The sequence below is a fragment of the Heterocephalus glaber genome, unplaced genomic scaffold, assembly GCF_053883595.1.
Source record: "Heterocephalus glaber isolate CG9 unplaced genomic scaffold, H.glaber_assembly_v1.0 deba00001140, whole genome shotgun sequence".
NCBI lineage: Eukaryota > Metazoa > Chordata > Mammalia > Rodentia > Bathyergidae > Heterocephalus > Heterocephalus glaber.
The window spans coordinates 1,926,611-1,944,016 of record NW_028258200.1 but is presented as its reverse complement, the minus strand read 5'-3'; the positions used below and the strand labels follow the sequence as shown (position 1 = coordinate 1,944,016).

General features: G+C 45.0%; 1 protein-coding gene across 1 annotated transcript in view; it reads right to left on the bottom strand.

The window, feature by feature from the left end:
- Positions 1-3,233: 3,233 nt before the first annotated feature.
- Etfa (electron transfer flavoprotein subunit alpha) overlaps positions 3,234-17,406 on the bottom strand; it is a 59,218-nt gene continuing 45,045 nt past the window's right edge. The window contains exons 10-12 of the mRNA XM_004872076.3: positions 10,191-10,256; positions 7,058-7,138; positions 3,234-3,501 (exon numbers count right to left, since the gene is read on the bottom strand). Of these exons, the coding sequence (XP_004872133.1) occupies positions 3,463-3,501; positions 7,058-7,138; positions 10,191-10,256 (186 nt within the window). The 3' untranslated portion in view covers positions 3,234-3,462. The remainder of the gene's footprint in view (positions 3,502-7,057; positions 7,139-10,190; positions 10,257-17,406) is intronic.

Here is a 17,406-nt window from a genome sequence, read left to right as displayed (position 1 = left end):
CTGCCATGGAGCTCTGCATTCATGCAGAGGGCAGGGCCCCAGGAAGCGACACAGCTCCTTGTGGAACACTAGGTGCACGGACACATTTCACTCTGACACTCAGGAGCAGAAAGTATACCAAAGAGCATGAGTATCTTTAAGGATTCAACAAGACTATGCCCTATGCCCATGGGACAAAACAGCCATGCAAGGTGTGTGGCTGTTGACCTCCTTTGTTAACATCCACATGCTCCTTGTCCACTGGCATCTGCTCACACGCCCAAGAAGACAAGGGTGGCATCCACCAAAGTTTTAGAAGAAAGTATGCAAGAAAGACTACGAGTGGCACAGTTTGATTAGCTTTGCCTGTAAATCAAGAAGAGACCTCTATGGTGTGGCTCTTGTGGTACCATCGCTGGCCCGCTCCTGAAGTGGTACTGTTCTTGAAGGGCAAAGTTTGAGAAACTGGTCCTTGGGGAAAAGTCCTCCTATCCTGTCCATGGATAGGATAAACTCTATAAACTCGCCCCACCACTACCACCCTCAGCCAATGGCCCAGCCTGCTCCTGTCCCTCACAGCCTCAAGGACCCAAGTGACCTCTGAGCCCTTTCCACTTCCGCCCCACGGAATGGCCTTGGCTTCCCGCTCAGGAGCCCTTGCTATCCACACCATTGCCTGCCCTCTGTGTCCACTTGCCCTGCTCTCATTCTTCCTGGGAGACAGGAAGTCCTCGTGGGCAGCAACTCTGCCTCCAACACCCAAGATCCCACCCACGATCTCCTGTGGAGACCAAGGCCAACTCTCCAGGGCATTTGCCCCAGGTCCTACCCACATAGCAAGCCACATCCCCACAGTGCTGCTGAGAGCATGCAGGAGCCGGGAAAACGCGTTCATGCATCCACCTAGCTGCAGAGAAGCTGGGCAAGTCCACCTTGGAAGCAGCTGGCTTGACCCAGATGGCTGGATCCAGTTCTGCTCACAAGTTGGTTCCACCCTCTCTCGGGACTCTGCCAAAGTAATCAGACCATCAAATACTCAAAGACTATGTGAAGTTAACGAAAGACCTCAAAAAACCAGGAAGGAAATCCAGGAAACACAGACGCAGTACAAGTTGCCTTAACCTCCTTCCCCCAACTGTTTCCAGAGTCCAAGGGCTAGAGGCAGGGGCACAGTCCACAGGAGCAGCTCATTTGCTTTCCAAAAAACCCCCCCAAAACTACAGTACCTCAAACTGCACCTTCTGGGGCAATAATTTGCCCTCCCCTTCTATGACTGCCCTTTGAAGGTGCACACTCAGGGGGGCCTCATGGGGACTTCTAAGCTGCACGGGATCCTGCTGGGGAAACTATGCCACACCTCTCCTTCCCTACCAGGTCCTGAAGGTGCTCACCCACCTGGTGCTCTGTATCTGAGGGTACTGTGTGCAAGTCCCCGGCCTTTGAGCTCAGGTAAGGAATCATAGCCTAGCAGAGTCACTGCTCCAGAGCCAGCCTGCCTGGCTTTAAGTCCTGGACCTTGTTTACAAGCCTTTAGAATTGAGGTGAGTTATAGAACCTCTTAAGAGTCTCAGCTTCCCCATCTGTGAAACAGGTGTAACAATGGCATCTAATGTAGACTGCTGTGAAGGGTTTCAAATGTGTAAAGTGCTGGAACAGCGCCAGGCACAAGAGCTATAGAGTCATGCACTGCCTAAGGACGATTTCTGTTCAGTGATGGACGACACGTGTGACAGCAGTCCCAGAAGGTTACAATGGAGCTGGAAAATTCCCACCACAGTGTAAACAATCTGTTGTGCTGCCAACTGTGTGACAGTACAGGACAGACAATGTAGGTCCGCGGGTGTACCCTCAACGTCTGCACGAGGATGAGAGCAGTGATAGGTTCCCCAGAACACTTCCCAGCGCTAAGCTACATGCTCACGAATGCTTGCTGCAATAACGTACCCGGTAAACGCTGGCTAAGGGGACAGCTTCATGGAGCGGGGTCAGGGCGGCAAAAGGAGAGGACTGAGCAGGGCAACTCACGGCAAGGAGCCACACAAAGCCCCTGGCTGGGATCCCCTCCCAAGCCAGCCCACCTTCTGCATGGTGGCTTGGCAGCCACTGAGGTCACCATGGCTCCTCTCAAGAGCTTCCAACAGGGATAAGAAGGCAAGGTGAGCCCCTTAATCAGACCCCCAAAGACACAGGAATTAATTTCCTGAGGGTGGGTAAGTTGCTCTGCCATCTTTACTTGTCCTGTGCCCCAGTGTCCCCAGTGTACGACAGAGGGGGGCCAGACGGCCACGCTGCCTGATGGTCTACGGCTCCAGGGTTCCCACAGACACTGGTTGCAGAGGGACTCTCCATTGCTCTCCTGCCTCACTGAAAAGACGGTGACACACCCAGGATATCAACTTCTAAAGGTGCCTCGCAGCAAGCGACTGAATCAACAAGAGTCCCCGTCACCAGAGGAAGGCTCATTTGGCCACGAGACAGGCTGGAGGGCCCTCTCCCCTCCCCACTGGGTCACATTGCCACTTCAGCCTCTCCAGGTACACCTCTGCCCTCCTAGGACCCCAGCCACTGCCCATTGTCCCCTCCAGCCTGGCTGGAGTCGCCTTGCTTCCCTTCTCGACTGCGCCCCAGTCGCCCACCGCCCCTGGTGCCGCACAGGCCCTGGCTGTGCCCTGGGGCAGCAGAGAGGTCACCAGAGGTGTCCACACCTGCAACCACCCAAAGGCAGGGCTTTCAACATCGGTAATAATTCCACACTGTTTGCATAAGAGGCACTGCCTCTCCTCCCCCACCCCCCATCCCCCATTTAGGGACACAGAACTGATAAAATCTTAAAATGAAAGGGAAAATTAAATTTACCTTAAGCCAACTGAATACCCTCAGCAAAGTCAGGTCTCCTTTTGTCATATTAGCTGCGGTTTTTGCAGGACTTCAGTATGTTTAAGGTAATAGTCACGCTTTAGCCAGGCTTTTCCAACTCCAAGCTTGCCCATCTAATTCCCTTCACCTGTCATCAATCAATTAGGTTGACTAGGCTCGTGGGAACTTCGTGTTTACAATCTTGCCTAAAACGCACCTTCCACAAGCAAGGCAGCTGAAGGAAAAGTAAGGGAATCTTCCTTTCCTCATTTTCCTCTCTTTCTTTAAGAAACTAAGCACCAAGCCAGGGATTTAGCTCAGTGGTTCTGCAGCCTGCCTTCCAAGTGCAAGGACCCGAGTTCAATCCCCGGTACCAGAAAAAAAAGAAACTAAGCATATTTCTGATAGCAGCTGACAGTTTTAAAGCTGCGGCAAGGCTTTATTATAGATCTTATTACAGAATTAGAAAATCTCCAAAAAATTGTTTGTGATCACAATTTAAAAGAAACAGTAATAGTACCATTGAAAAGTATTCTGGCTGCAGTTAAAACTTTTTCCTCAAATTATAAATTTCTGATTTCAGCTGATACTTTCACATAGATTTTCTTCTTCTGGCACAATCATGATTCATTTTTTCTTCAATAGCTCAGTCATTTCAGGAACTACCTACAAAAAAACCCAACAACCAATAGTTAAGCAAGTAATTGACCTTCCTGTGGCTGGGCACAGCCCCTGGTCAGCACTGAGGCCAAGAGCAGAGAGCAAATCACTGCAGGGCCCCAGGTGCCCGCCATGAAGCCCTCGACCTGGCTCCTCCCTCCTCACCTACGGGAGACGGGAGCACCTGGACATAGAGGGGCAGGGGGCAGGGACCAGGGCCCACTCATGGCTGGGGGCTCTTTCCCTAAAGACACTGCTGAAAACAGGCTGTTTCTGGTCTGGCTAAGAGAAGCAGTCTTTTCTGCCCTCATGCTCTCCCAGGGACAGTTCCCACACCCTACACCCTGATTCCCTGCAGAGTCCACTCCAGAGCCCTTGGACAGCCAGGCCCTGCCAACCTCCTCTGGCACCAGTTCTTGAACTGTGCACCCACCTTGTGTCCCACAAAGACCCTGGCTGCGTTCTCAGCATGCTACTGTGGTTCAGCACCGAACATTCACTGTCACCACTCATCATTAAAATCACGACCTGGGCAAGTGTGGCAGCTGTGAATACTCACAGCAAGAAACCATTAAGGGAAACTGAGTCCACTTCTGCTCTAAAAAGGTAGTTCAAGGGCTGCTTTGTAACTGCCTGGACCACAGAGGGGCCTGCAGGGGAATGACACACAGGCCTCTGGAACACCGGCCCAGGCACCTGTGTACAGTATCAATTTCTCAGCTTTGCAGCCCTGCCGACTGCCCTCGTGCACAAAGATCGCAGCTGAATGCAGCACTGATGAATACAGCCTCTCAATTATTTAAGAGAGCTACATTTCCATTAGGTGGAAATAATGTGTTCGTACAAAATTTATTAAGGAAATTGTCGACATGCTGTGTCTTCTGAATGTCACTTTGTCTTCAGCCTATTAAAAGGCCCATGTTTACCAGGGAGCCACAGGCATTTGCTCAGGGTGGCATTAAGTGCTGGCACCACGTCCCCTGCTTTCCTCAGCAGAGGGACCATGAGCTCATGCCAGTCACACAAATAACATGCTCACCCAGCCATGTGGGACCTGTGCATGTCACAAAAAAATAGGCTGGAGCCCAGCTTCTTTCCCAGGAGGTTCCAGAACTCCTTCCTGCCATGCTGCCCACAGGAGGGCCGAGGGGACTTTCTTGCTCCATCTTTTTATCCTGTTTATTGGCTCAACCTTGGCCTCACCAAGGATGCCACCAATGCCTTCTTCAGAGAGAAGAGAAATGTTTGCTCAGGTTCACTGTCCGATAGCCAGTCACACCAAAGACCTGATTTTGTTTCTATTTTCTTCTGGATACTGCAGAGTGTCCTCAAATAAGAGGACACCTAAGTTTAAAAAGAAAATAATCGAATGATATAAATCAAATTACACGTGTGTTTCACTCATTTACTTACTGCCTCCTCATAGAAATAACAAGGGAGACAGGTTTTTCTGTCACTGTGGGCCTGATCAGGTTCAGGCCTGATTCTGGCCTACAGGGAAGCTTGCTCCTAATTAGGGAGAAGAGACAAGAGGCCTATGAGCCACCCAACCAAAAATGTGCTCATCTTCTCTTATGGAATGTAGGAGGATGAGAAGAATAGCATTAAATGCTCCAAACTCAGAAGTTCTGAGAAATAAAGACCAGTATGGGTTAGGAAAATTCAGAACATCAACCTAAAAAAAAGGATCCTAGACATAAATATTTTAAAATGTGGAGGCCTGGGTCCCAACACTCTATAGTCAAATGTAGGCTTCCTAAAACACTAAAACTAGTTTGAGAACCTTGGCATGGAGATCAGCTGTCTGGCTTTTTTTAGGTCCCCTTCTACTTTGCTGCCTTGGGCTTCTTTCATTGTGACATCTGAGTACACACGCTCGCACATGCTGGCTTTAGTGTGGGAGACAGTGTGTGTGGCACTGACCATCAGCAACCGATACAGAGATCCTCCTGCAAAGGCAGACACCACCCACCAGAGGACACTGAAAACTAATGTTTAACTTTCATCAGTTTATCTTGTAAGCCTCTCATGTGAGTTATAAAAGTGTACGGGCAGAGAAAAACACACTTTAAAACAAACAAAATCATATAAATTTATTAGAATATTCAGGTAACTACAGCAGATGTCTCTGCAAACATATTAATAAAGTACATGGTTGGGGAGGGTGATGCTTAATTCACCTTTTTTTTCAGGATTGGGGGCTTAAACAAGGGGCTTCACACTGAGTTACACCCTCAATTCTTCAACACTTTTTTTTGAGACAGAGTTCCACTACGTTGCCCAGGCTAAGCTTGAACTTGTGATCCTCCTGCCTCAGCCTCCCAGAGTCCTGGGATTACAGGTGTGCACCGCCCCACCTAACTTAATTTCACTGTTAAATAAGAATATTTACCCTTCTATTTATACCTAATAAGAAGAAATAAATTCTGGCTACTGTAACAAAGTTATTGTTGTACAGAGATACAGAAAATCTCTTTTTCATACCAGTTCCCTCTTCCACTGGGGTATCCTAGTGGACCAATGACTGTCAGTGCCATTTGCTCTGAGACACCAGGCAACAGGAGAAGCAGACCTAACAGAACCCCAGGTCATTGGAGGGGGCCATATTCTTTCTGAGACAAGATCCAGGAAGCCTGAGCCTTACTGAGCATTGCCGAGCCACTGAAGGATCCTCCCTCCATCTCTCAAGGCCTTGGGCCCATCCGAATGCTGGGAATTAGGAACCTGTACTGAGGCCCACTGCACCTCAACGTGGTTCTGTCAGGGGTCCTCGCTCAGCAAACCCATTTTTCTAGGGTGGAGACAACTTGTAGAGCCAACTCCACCACGAGCCATCTCTGTGGGCAGGTCCAGGATACAGCCAGGCCATGATGGGTGAGGACCTTCCAAGGTGTTCGTCACCTACAGCTCACTGAGCCAAGAGGACTCAGGTGACTTTCTTCATGGGAGACAAGTGCAAAGGTGGAAGCAGGGTAGAGGACTGGGAAGTAAGCGTTCCCTAACCCAGTGATGGTGAACCTTTTAGAAATTGAGTGCCCAAACTGCAACTCAAAACCCACTCATTTATCACAAAGTGCCAGCACTGTAATTAAACCTGCAAATGCAATGCTCAGCTGCTGAGGTGATTTGGCTGAAGTGCCAACGAAGAGGTCTCTGTGTGCCTGTTGTGGCACAGCTGCCATAGGTTCGCCACCACTGCCCTAACCTGTCCCCTGGGGCAGGCCTTCAGGGTCCAAACACAGCAAGCAGAGTATTTTTGCTGAGCCAGATAACCTGGCCCTGAGCTCTGTCCTTCCATGAAGAGCTCAGCACCCTCAGCCTGAGTGAGGAGGCTTCACAGTATTTCCTCAAAGGTCTGCCACGTAGGAGTCAAGGTTATAGTACTCTAGTCATGTGAGATGCCAGAGCCAGGTTGGTGTTTTACACAATCTGGACTCCTTTTCAAAGGGCAATCTAACTAAGTCGGACAAAGCTGTGTGATATGTTAATAGGACACACAACAGTTCCAAGAGGTCCTTGGATGACAATCTCGGTAACAGCAAATCTCTCAAGGCTGGCTTACCTTAAATAAATCTGCAACTATTCCATAATCTGCCACCTGGAAAATTGGAGCTTCTGGGTCTTTGTTAATAGCCACAATTGTCTGTGAAATGAAAACAGAGTATGGCTTCTGTCAAGAAAACACACCACACAGATTGATGGCTCCTCTCTTATTAATATGTCTACCAACTAAGATTAATTTGATGCTTCCATGACAATATGATGAATTTATTAGAAGTTTCTAGTTTGGAAAGTAATAAAACTATCTACCACTGGGCCGGGGATTTAGCTCAGTGGTTCCACTGCCTGCCTCAAAAGCGCAAGGTCCCGAGTTCAATCCCTGGTACCAAAAAACAAAAAAAAACTATCTATCACTCACCACTAGTCCATCTCAGTATAAAAAGTTAAAAATCATTATTTTTTATAGTTCTGTCTTGACTTATGAAAAAAAGTGAGATTTTCAGATTTAAAAAGTAACAAATCAAAGCCTTTGTAGCTTAAACCATTATGTCTTCCACTTACTCCATCCCACATTATCATTCTTCTTCTTTTTTTTTTTTTTGGTACCAGGGATTGAAACACATATTATTTTAAAGCTACTGTCCTGGGCATGTTCTGGGAACATAAACACTGTCTTGACACCTTGTTGTTAAAGGGGAACTATTTTGTTTCTTTAGTCCTTATATATGCAGCAAATATATACAATAAAATAAACAAATTACTATATCTCTTTAAAAACCAAACCTTTCTCTTACCACCTATAACAATAGTCTTACATGTGAAAGGTTATGACAGATTATTAACAGAATAAGAAAAACAGTTTGGCATTCACCATAGATGCTTCTAGAACCATTAAATTAAGTTTTGATTCAAATGTGGTATTGTTTTGACAGTGAATTATGATCATTAGAATCTCCAGAAGTAAGGTTTCTGCCTGTCAGGGTACCTTGAGAAAACCTCTGGTGTTAGTACATAAAACACTTTGATGTAGTCTGACCTAAAGTATAGGCTACATGACATATGAGTCATTTGTGCCAGAACATCTGAGTCTGGAGCACGGTGTGGTCCAGAAATGGCCAGGCCAGGACAATAAGAGTCTCAAATATGAGGCTCACATTTAAAATCCTAAGGACAAATATCCTAAACCATGGATGTTGTCATTGAGGTGCTTCTCTTCTGGGAACATGTAGCCTGCTTCACAGCTACAAGCACAGATGTATTGAATCTATGATGGTTAATTATTCTGGGGGCCACTTAGTCAAACACCTGACAGTTTACTCATCTGAGAGCTTTCATCCTGTGATATAAGTTAATTTTGAAGGACCAAAAATATAATTGTAGGCAAGGAACCACAGTGGTATTTAAGAAAAAAATGTGTAATAGATTTTGGATTACTAAAATTATATTGCTGAATTACCAACTGTAAATAACTATGATAAAGTCTTGCTTGCACTCCAGAGCTCTCAAAAGCAACTTGTGAATTCAAATTCTTCCTCCTAACAGACCTTTGAAATGCATATTATAATCAACCATACCATTAGTTCATATAGTGCCTTCATTATACTTTTTTTTTTGGTACCAGGGATCAAACTCAGGACCTTACACTTGCAAGGCAGGCACGTTGCCACTGAGCCAAACCCCTGGCCCTGCCTTCATTATACTGATTCATTTAATAAACCATCAAATCTTGCATTCTTCAATGGTATCATGATGCTAATTAAAACTGTAGCTTCTAGGGCTGGGGATTTAGCTCAGTGGTTCCGGCACCTGCCTCGCAAGTGCAAGGTCCTGAGTTTGATCCCCAGTACCAAAAACAAAAACTACAGCTTCTAGGCAATGCCACTGTCAGATTTAAGCCATTCTAATATCCCATTTTAGAACCAAAATTATAGCTGGAAATTGTCTCCTACACAAGACAATAGGGCCTCTTTTTCATTTAACCAACACTGGCACCTAGTATAAGGACTGTACTTAGTAAATATTTGTTGATTAGAGTGACAAAGTCTTGGTTGAAGTTTATTCTCATGGATTGTCCCCCAACACTGGACTCCTGACCTCAATGGTTCCCTATATACTATCAAGTCTGTCTCTCTCACAATCTAGTCCAGTTGGCCTGAGTGAAGAATTTTCACCAGGATCTTCCTGACATGTAGAAATCTTGTACTCAAGGAAGCAGAATTCTAGATGTGTCTGAACTGGTCTAGCTGAAAATATATTTCAAGGGTGCTGGTGTTGGAAGATTGCTTTTTTTAATGCATAAATCATATTTTCCCCATTGGCAATGCTGTTTTCAGAGCTCAGTAAAGAAACCTGCCATTCAACTGTGAAATTTAACTGGTTTTGCACCAATTCATTTAGAAGTTACAAAGAGGTAGTGCATGCATTTCTTCAAGAAGTTAAGCCTGTTAAAAGTTTTATTATGTTTTATATCATGCTTCCATCTGAATAAATAAATGCAGGAGTGTCAGAGGCATCTCTAACTTCAAGAAAAGTAAGTTCATAAATCAAACTGTACATTGTTATGCATGAGTTACTTGTCACATTCTGAAATATATGTTCACAGAGTCATTACACAGGACTTCAGAGACAGTCCAAGAGCTAAAGTTAAAATCAAGTATTTTGTCCACACGGTGCACTTCTGACAACCACTCAGGTACTAAGATGGCCTGGTGCACCAACACAGATGTATGGGTTACACTTTGGAAACACCCAGAAGAGCGGCCCTGCTGACATATGAGGGTAGGGCAATTAGGGCTAAGCAGACAGAGAATTGGGGACCAGGGCCTCCTTAAAAAGTTAGATGGTCAGCACCGCATCAAGCTGTTTAAGCCTCATACTTTCCACCCACAAGTCGTCAGGACTGAAGGGACACTGGTGACCATCATCCCAACATTTGTGTTTGGCAGAGCATGAAGGATGAATCACGCCTTGAGCCAAGAGCAGGACTCGAGGTCAGGCATTCCCCTACATAGCAATGCTTCCCTTAACATCTGCAGGAATGAACAGTGGCTTCTGTTCCTTTCATTTCCAGATCTACGTAAATGTAGACGGTTCGAATACATATGCTGTAACTACATGGAAACACAGTGAAGCCTAGATTTAAAAGTGTGAAAACCTTCCCTCTTAGCTTCATACGTAATACTGTGCACAATTACCTTGCTATCCTTCATCCCAGCTAAATGCTGGATGGCTCCAGAGATTCCGACAGCAATATAAAGTTCCTGAAACAAGAGACCACATTAATATATATTTATACTATATATTTTCCTAAGTGTTTGCCATTAGCAGTTTAAATCCTAGGGAAGGGATATGTTAAATAAGACAGGTACAATATGCACTGCTTAAATTATGTTTTCCTTCTTCCCTAATCTTCTTAACCCAGCTCTTTCTTCATTGAATTCCTACAGTAGTGGTGGTATAATAATAGGTAGGCGGATAATGAGGATTATTGAGCATTTACTATGTTCCAAACCCATGCTAAGCATTTTACAGCATCATCTCAATCTCATAACTAATGCCTTGACTGTCTGTGACACAGCACTCTTCACCTGCAGCCTACACTTGGATATCACATCACAACTCTACCTGTTCATAATTCGCACACATTATACTTGGACATGTAAACATATATACTTGAAAATATGAAAATAGATTTTGACTATGTTGTTTGCCTTCTCACAAAAGGGTATCTGTGAAGATAGTAAATAGGATATATTTATTAAACTTCGTATTTAGAAAGCCCAGAAATACAAATCAACGTCAAGAAGTTTTACACATGCGTGTATGTGTGTGCGCATACACACACACATACATACACATACACACATACACACACACACACACACACACACACTTCTTGAAAGCAGGGGCTGAGAATGCCTAGTACCTACCAAAAAGGCCCTTGCCTGCAGTTTCACTGCAGTGAATGCCGCCGGTGACATTTGTGCCTTTTCTCGCCTCCAGTAATTAGAAAGGAATGATGACTGACTACCGTTCTGTCTCCTTATCTAAAAATTTTAGGGTACTTATGTTTGAAAATTAAAACACACTACCATCATGGAAAACTGACTTAACAAGTGCATAATTAAAAGCGCTTCCCTGCTGCATTTGGTAGAGCAGGTGTAATTAGAGCCTCACCTCCAAACCTTTCCCACACATAACCCGAACAACGTGTCCTGGCTTGGCCAGGAGGTGCATCTGCCGTGCAGCAGACAGGTACTGTGGTTCTGTGACAACCGATAGCAAAGGCTCCCCACATGAGAAACACCGGGAAAGTACTGAAGGCACCTGGGCCACACTGCCTTCCTTAGACAGCAGATTCTTCAAAGCCAATGGCAGAGTCAAGGCCCCACCCATTTTAGCATTGCTTGTGATATAATTTAACAACACCTCACTCCAAAGTCATCAAGCCCTTCAACCAGGACCCAGGGATAATGTCACACCCTCATAATGCTAATAGTTTCCATAGCACCCAAGTGTATGTGGCAATATACAAGTTAGTTCCCTTCATGGGGCCTCAGTTTCCCCAGCTGTCAGCAGAGGAAGAAGAGTGCCAGCAGTGGATGTTTTTTCAAAAGCTCCCTTGATGCTCTAAAAAGCAGCGAGAGCTAAGGACTCAAGGACAGGAGCCCTGGGAGTCACTGCCTAGCACACTGGCAGGATGTCCCCGGCCTTCTCTAAAAGCACAAAGCATCCAACTGCTTCCAGGGCAGGGCACCTCTGTTACCAGGAAAAGAAAACAGTTCAGTTCCCAAAGTCAGTTAACTACATAAAAATGAGCTGGTTTTTGATTCTGCTTATTGTACAGTTATCCTCAAAAACCTCAAGACAGCTAAGAGCGCTTTGGTTTAGAGACCATGTCTGAGGGAGGGAAGGTCTCTACAGAAACAGATGTACAGGTGAGGACACAAAGCTGCACCATGCTGTAACTCCACCTCAAATACATCAGCACGTCTATGAGGACCGCACGCAGCTGGGTAAGACAGTGAGGCCCTGTTGTCAAGACTGTCTGCTCACACGTGGACATTCATGAGTGACAAACAAGCTTCTTTTCTTTGTGTATGCACTACCATTTTCTATAAAATTACAGATAATTTCAACTGACAACAGTAGGTCATTTCAATTTATTCTGACTAGCATTTCATCCATAAAGGGACAATCATTAAATTGTTAATCATACCTCAGTTCACAAACTTAATTCATTCCACAATTCTGGGGAAAATGGCTGCATTCGTGTTCACCACCTGATTCAGAGTTCACGAATGGAAGCAAACTTTTGCCAAATACTTCTGTTTATAAACCGAATTTTTTTTGCCAACAGAAGCATTCGTGAACCAAGGTATTACTGTATATGTACTAACTGAAGCTCACATTCAGGAAAAGCAGGCCAACATATTTGAATATGGAAGTTTTTAAAGCAAGTTACTTAGATACACAGAAACTACACCATGAACCAAGTACTGGAAAAGATCAATGGTCCTCTAAGTGAGGCTTCCTGACACAGGTTCACATGAAAATTCACAAGTCTTAAAAGCTCCATGTGCATCATGAAATGCTAATAAAAGTGTAGAATCACTGACAGTAAATGTAAACACAACATGAATAAGTCTACTTTAAACTTGCTGCCCTCCCCCAAAACAAATCCCACTGACCCTAACCATCAGAGCACCAATGAAATGACAGTTTGTCGGTCAGGGCCGACCAAGGGAAGGTGCTTTGAGCCACAGCTTCCTTTCTGACTGGGTAAGTAGCCTGACGGGTCCACATGACCAACAGGACTCTATTTTACTGCCTCACAATCATGGATCTCTGAATAAAAATAAAGCATCCCAAGAGGAGCCCAGGGACTGGGGCTGCCTCTTCTCTCAGGCAGGAAGAGAGGCATTCTTCTCCTTTTAAAAGTACATACAGGCAATTAGACTAATACCCCAGGATGCTGCCTGCATTCAGAAAGCATTTTTGTGTTTCAATAGTAATAATAATAATAATTAGCAGGCACAGAACTCTCTGCAGATGCTAATTTATGGAGCACTCAGGTACCTGCTTCACAACACAGTAAGGTGATCCCTGCTTTCCTTCCAAGTCTGTAAAATAACTGCCAAGATGCTGGAGGGGAGGACAGCAATTAAGGACTCAAAAACAGGTGAGATTAAAGGAGGAACAGACGCGGAAAGGAGAGGCAGTCCTGGAGCCAGTCCTCCAGCTTTAACATTAGTACTGGCGGGGAATCCAGGGGGTGGGGCAGGAACAGGACCCAGGAAGAGGTCCAGGTACCGCAGTGAGAGGGGACAGTGGGAATGGCACTCACTCACATGAACAAGCACTGCAAAAGAAAGCACAAATCCCTTCCCTTTGCCAAAACCTAAGAGACAGAAGGGCTTGTGAGAAGAAATCAGGGGCTGAGGTCTCACACTGGACTAGGATGGACTCTGCTGCAGCTGCCATAGGGGTGTCTTGCTATAGTTAAGAACCCAGGCTCCAAATCCGCAGTGCTTAGGTTCAGATGCCAGTTCTGCTAGCTGATAGCCAATTATTTAACTTCTCCCTGCCCCCACTGGCTCATCTGAAAAACTGCGATTCCAACCTCACAGGGTTACTATTGAGGCTTCAGGCATCAGCATCTGTTCTACTGGTATGCTTCTCATGGGTATTATTTGTTCAAATATTGATTTCCTCATCCCACTGGCCTGCTCTCAGGACTACCACGTACAGCTGAGTAGGTTGTACACTGAACAGCTATGGAGGGAGGCACCAGTCTTACCAGTCACTACTGACCTGCAGTTCTATTACAATAATTTCCAATAGATGGCAGTATAGGAACTTGTCTTATGTAAGAGATACTTCATGATTCATACAAAGGAGTTGTAAGGACCAGAAGTGCTGGGAAGCCAGAGGCCCCTGTAATTTTCTAACTGTGCCACAACTGGAACAGTTCAGTGGTGTTGGTTAGCTGATTTACTGTTGTTGGTATTGCTGCTGTATCCTACAGGAAATGGGACACGACTAAATCTCTGCTCCTTATCCTGAAGAAGCTTACAGTTTCACAGCACAGCATAGGCCAAGCAAGGTCACACTAAAGGGCAACGGTGAGGAAGGTGATGACCCTAGCCCCTCCATCCTGTAGTGCCCTGGGGAGTGGACAGGCCTGGGGAGCAGGAAGGAGGTCAGGTGAGGTCTCCACCCCATCCAGCAGCAGGAGTCTCCTCCTGAAGCCTAGCCACTCTGCTCCTGTGCCTGCCCTCGCTCACGGCTCTGACTTGATGACAAAGGAGCATGCCTGAGCAATGTCAGGATGACTGGAAGGAAGCCCTAGCATCTTTCCTGAACTCCAGCCAGTAGTCCTGCACCCTGCTTCTGTGGGGGCCACAGTGCAGAGCTCGGGGAGCTGCCCCCACTGCAGGGTGTCTAACACTGGGACGTCAACAGAAGCCCCCTGTAAGGCACATGTTCCATTTTAAATTTTTAGTACGTAAGTAGTCATGTCAAGGTAAAATAAAACAGGTGAACTAATTTTAAGAGTATCATCTCCATTCAGAGTACCCACACTGAAGTGCCCAAAGCCAAGTTCAGCCTTGTGGTTATGAGCTGTGATGTACATACCCTAACTGATCACAGAAAGACCTGACTGGGATCTTGACACAGGACTCGGGCCCTGGCTCCAAAGAAGCCCATTTCCAGGTCAGTTTACACTCACTAAGAGTGAACCGAAAAGAAAACTCAGTAGCGTGGTGGAGCTGCAGACAAGCATGAGAGACTGCAGCATCCAAACGGAGTGCAGGTAGAGGAGAGCCGCCGAGCTGATGGAAATCCAAGACACCAAGAGTGAGGGAGGGGCGGGTAAGCACTACTGCTTAATAGGTAAGTTTACACCCTGAGAAACAACTCTCCAATACCAAAGTTTGTTTTATAGCCAGTTATATATTTTTTCTTACCACTATAAAAGAACACAGAAAAATCTATCCTCAAAAACCCATAATTCTCAAAATAAGTACCTAATGCCATGGTGGCAAACCTATGGCATGCATGTTGCTGTGGGCTTAGTTATTTGTTCTTGTTGCTCAGACCAAATATCCAACAACCAAAGTTAAGGGAGAAAAGGTTTATTTGGCCCACAGTTCGAAAAGGTTTCAGTCTGTAGTCAGCCAGCTCCAAGGCAGAATGGCATGGCACAGAAGCATCACAGAGGAGAAACAATTCACAGCAGGCAGAAAGCAGCATTGTTGACAAGCTATTTTCTGTCCCTTATATCTTATCCAGGCTACCCACCCTAGCGCTCACACCCTTAATCCCAGCACTGTACCATGAATCAATCCCAGCATCACACACTCTAGATCCAGCTACCTCTGAAAAAGCCCCAGTGAGTCTTTGGGGGGTACATCTTGATACAAGCCATAACAGCCATCAACGAATGTATCTAAGTCAAAGAAAACCTGGACTGAAACACCAAAAAAGGCAGTCTATCACAACCTGTTGGATGCAGTTAAAGTGATACTTAGATATTTATAAACTTGAAAACCTTAGATATTTAGAACTTTAAAAACATATGAGAAACCAAAGAAAACCAGTGAGCTAAGGTAAGAGTTTCTGTCCAAACTCCTAGACAGTGCAGGCCTAGATAGGGTGAATTTCTTTACAAATTTCTTACACAATTTTTACATGAGGATACATATCCCAGATGCAGGTACTAAGATACATTGAGTTAGCCACATTAAAAAAATACATGTAGAGCTGAAATTCACTTTTTTTTTGGAGTTGGAACAGCATTCTGCCCACAGCAACTTCAGATCTGCTTTACTTTAAACAGTGTAGAGTGGAGAGATTTAAACATTTACTTTTTTGTTTATATGAGATGTGGATATGAGCAGTGTTAAATCTGGAGCATACGGACTAGAAAAATGAAGCCAATTTTGCTTCTTCCCATTTAAAAAAAAAAATCAGGTTTAAATTTTTTTACTTTTTTCTACCAAGTTTCCTGTCCTAGATAAAAGTTGGGAAAGGAACATGAAAAAACACATTTCTTTAAAGAAAAAATTTAAAACCACAACCCATAAATAGTTCTTATTAGAGTCCAGAGATCCAGTGTTACATGCTCTGAAACGACAGCCTAAGCGGCCTCAGACAGGACAAGAGCCAACAGAGCAGCAAGTACCTTCTCAGCCTTCTTCCTCAGCAGACTGGAGGTGCAACCTTAAGCAGCAGCTATCAGCTAAGACATAATGTGCACACATAGGAAAAATGCCAGGTTAGGAGTTAAATGAATTTATCGTTGCAAATAATGAATGCCTCTTTGTAAAGATTAACTGAACTATATTTTCTAATTACTGAAAGCCTCCTGTGCATTAACATTGCTGTATTTCATCCTGCTGCTCATTTAAAAGGCCAAACTATTTCCTCTGTTTGCCAAGTTGTGTTTAAGACTTCTTTTTGGAAGAGGCCCCAAAACCCGGAGCACAACTATTTGTGGCTGTTTCCTCAAACAGCTCTCTGCCTGTGCTATGAAACTCAAGCAGGAGTCTGGCTAACCTGTGTTTTAATGAATGGAAGCTTTTACTCACATTCTTGCTTTAAAGCAGAGATTACATCCAACTCTCCCCTGTATTGAGCCTGGCTCCTGTTTCAGCAGGAGTCAAGACAGCTACCACCGCCACAATTGCATGTGCTGTCCATGCTGTGCCAGCAACCACACTGCCCTTTCTATGCATGATCTGAGTAACCAGGACAACCTCACAGCATGGACATTATTCCCATTTCACAGACTAGAAAGCACAGGCTCAAGGAGACTTGCTGAGTTGTCCACGATTCTATTATACACCTAGTGAAAGGCAGGTCTTCGGGGCCCAGTTTTACTGAAGTACACTGGAAAAATAAAGATTACATATATGAAAGGTGTACAGTGTGACGAATGATAGATGTGTGCACTGTGAAACAACTTCTGAAATCCAGCTAGACATCACCTCACAGTCGCCTTGGCAGAGGGCTGCTGAGGACATTAAAGACAGATACTGTCTTAGTGAACAGGGGCTGGGGTTTAATCCCCAGCGCCTCAATAAAAATGTACTCTCAAATAAAATAAAATTTTTAAAAATGTACTCTCTTAGCAAGTTTTGAGCAATTAATTCAGTCTGATCAACTCTAGTCAGCATTATGTTTATCAGATCCTCCCAACTTTATTTATCCTGCACAAATGAAACTTTGTACCCTTGGACCGCCATCTCCTCATTTCCACTGCCCCTGCCAACCACCATCCTCCCCCTTGTAGAATGCAGGCTTCTTAGGCTAAGTGCTTTAACTTAGTACTCTTTCTAGTATATCCCAGGCAACTTGATTTGGTTACAGATTTGGTAATGTCCTGTAACCAAAGTGCCAATCTAC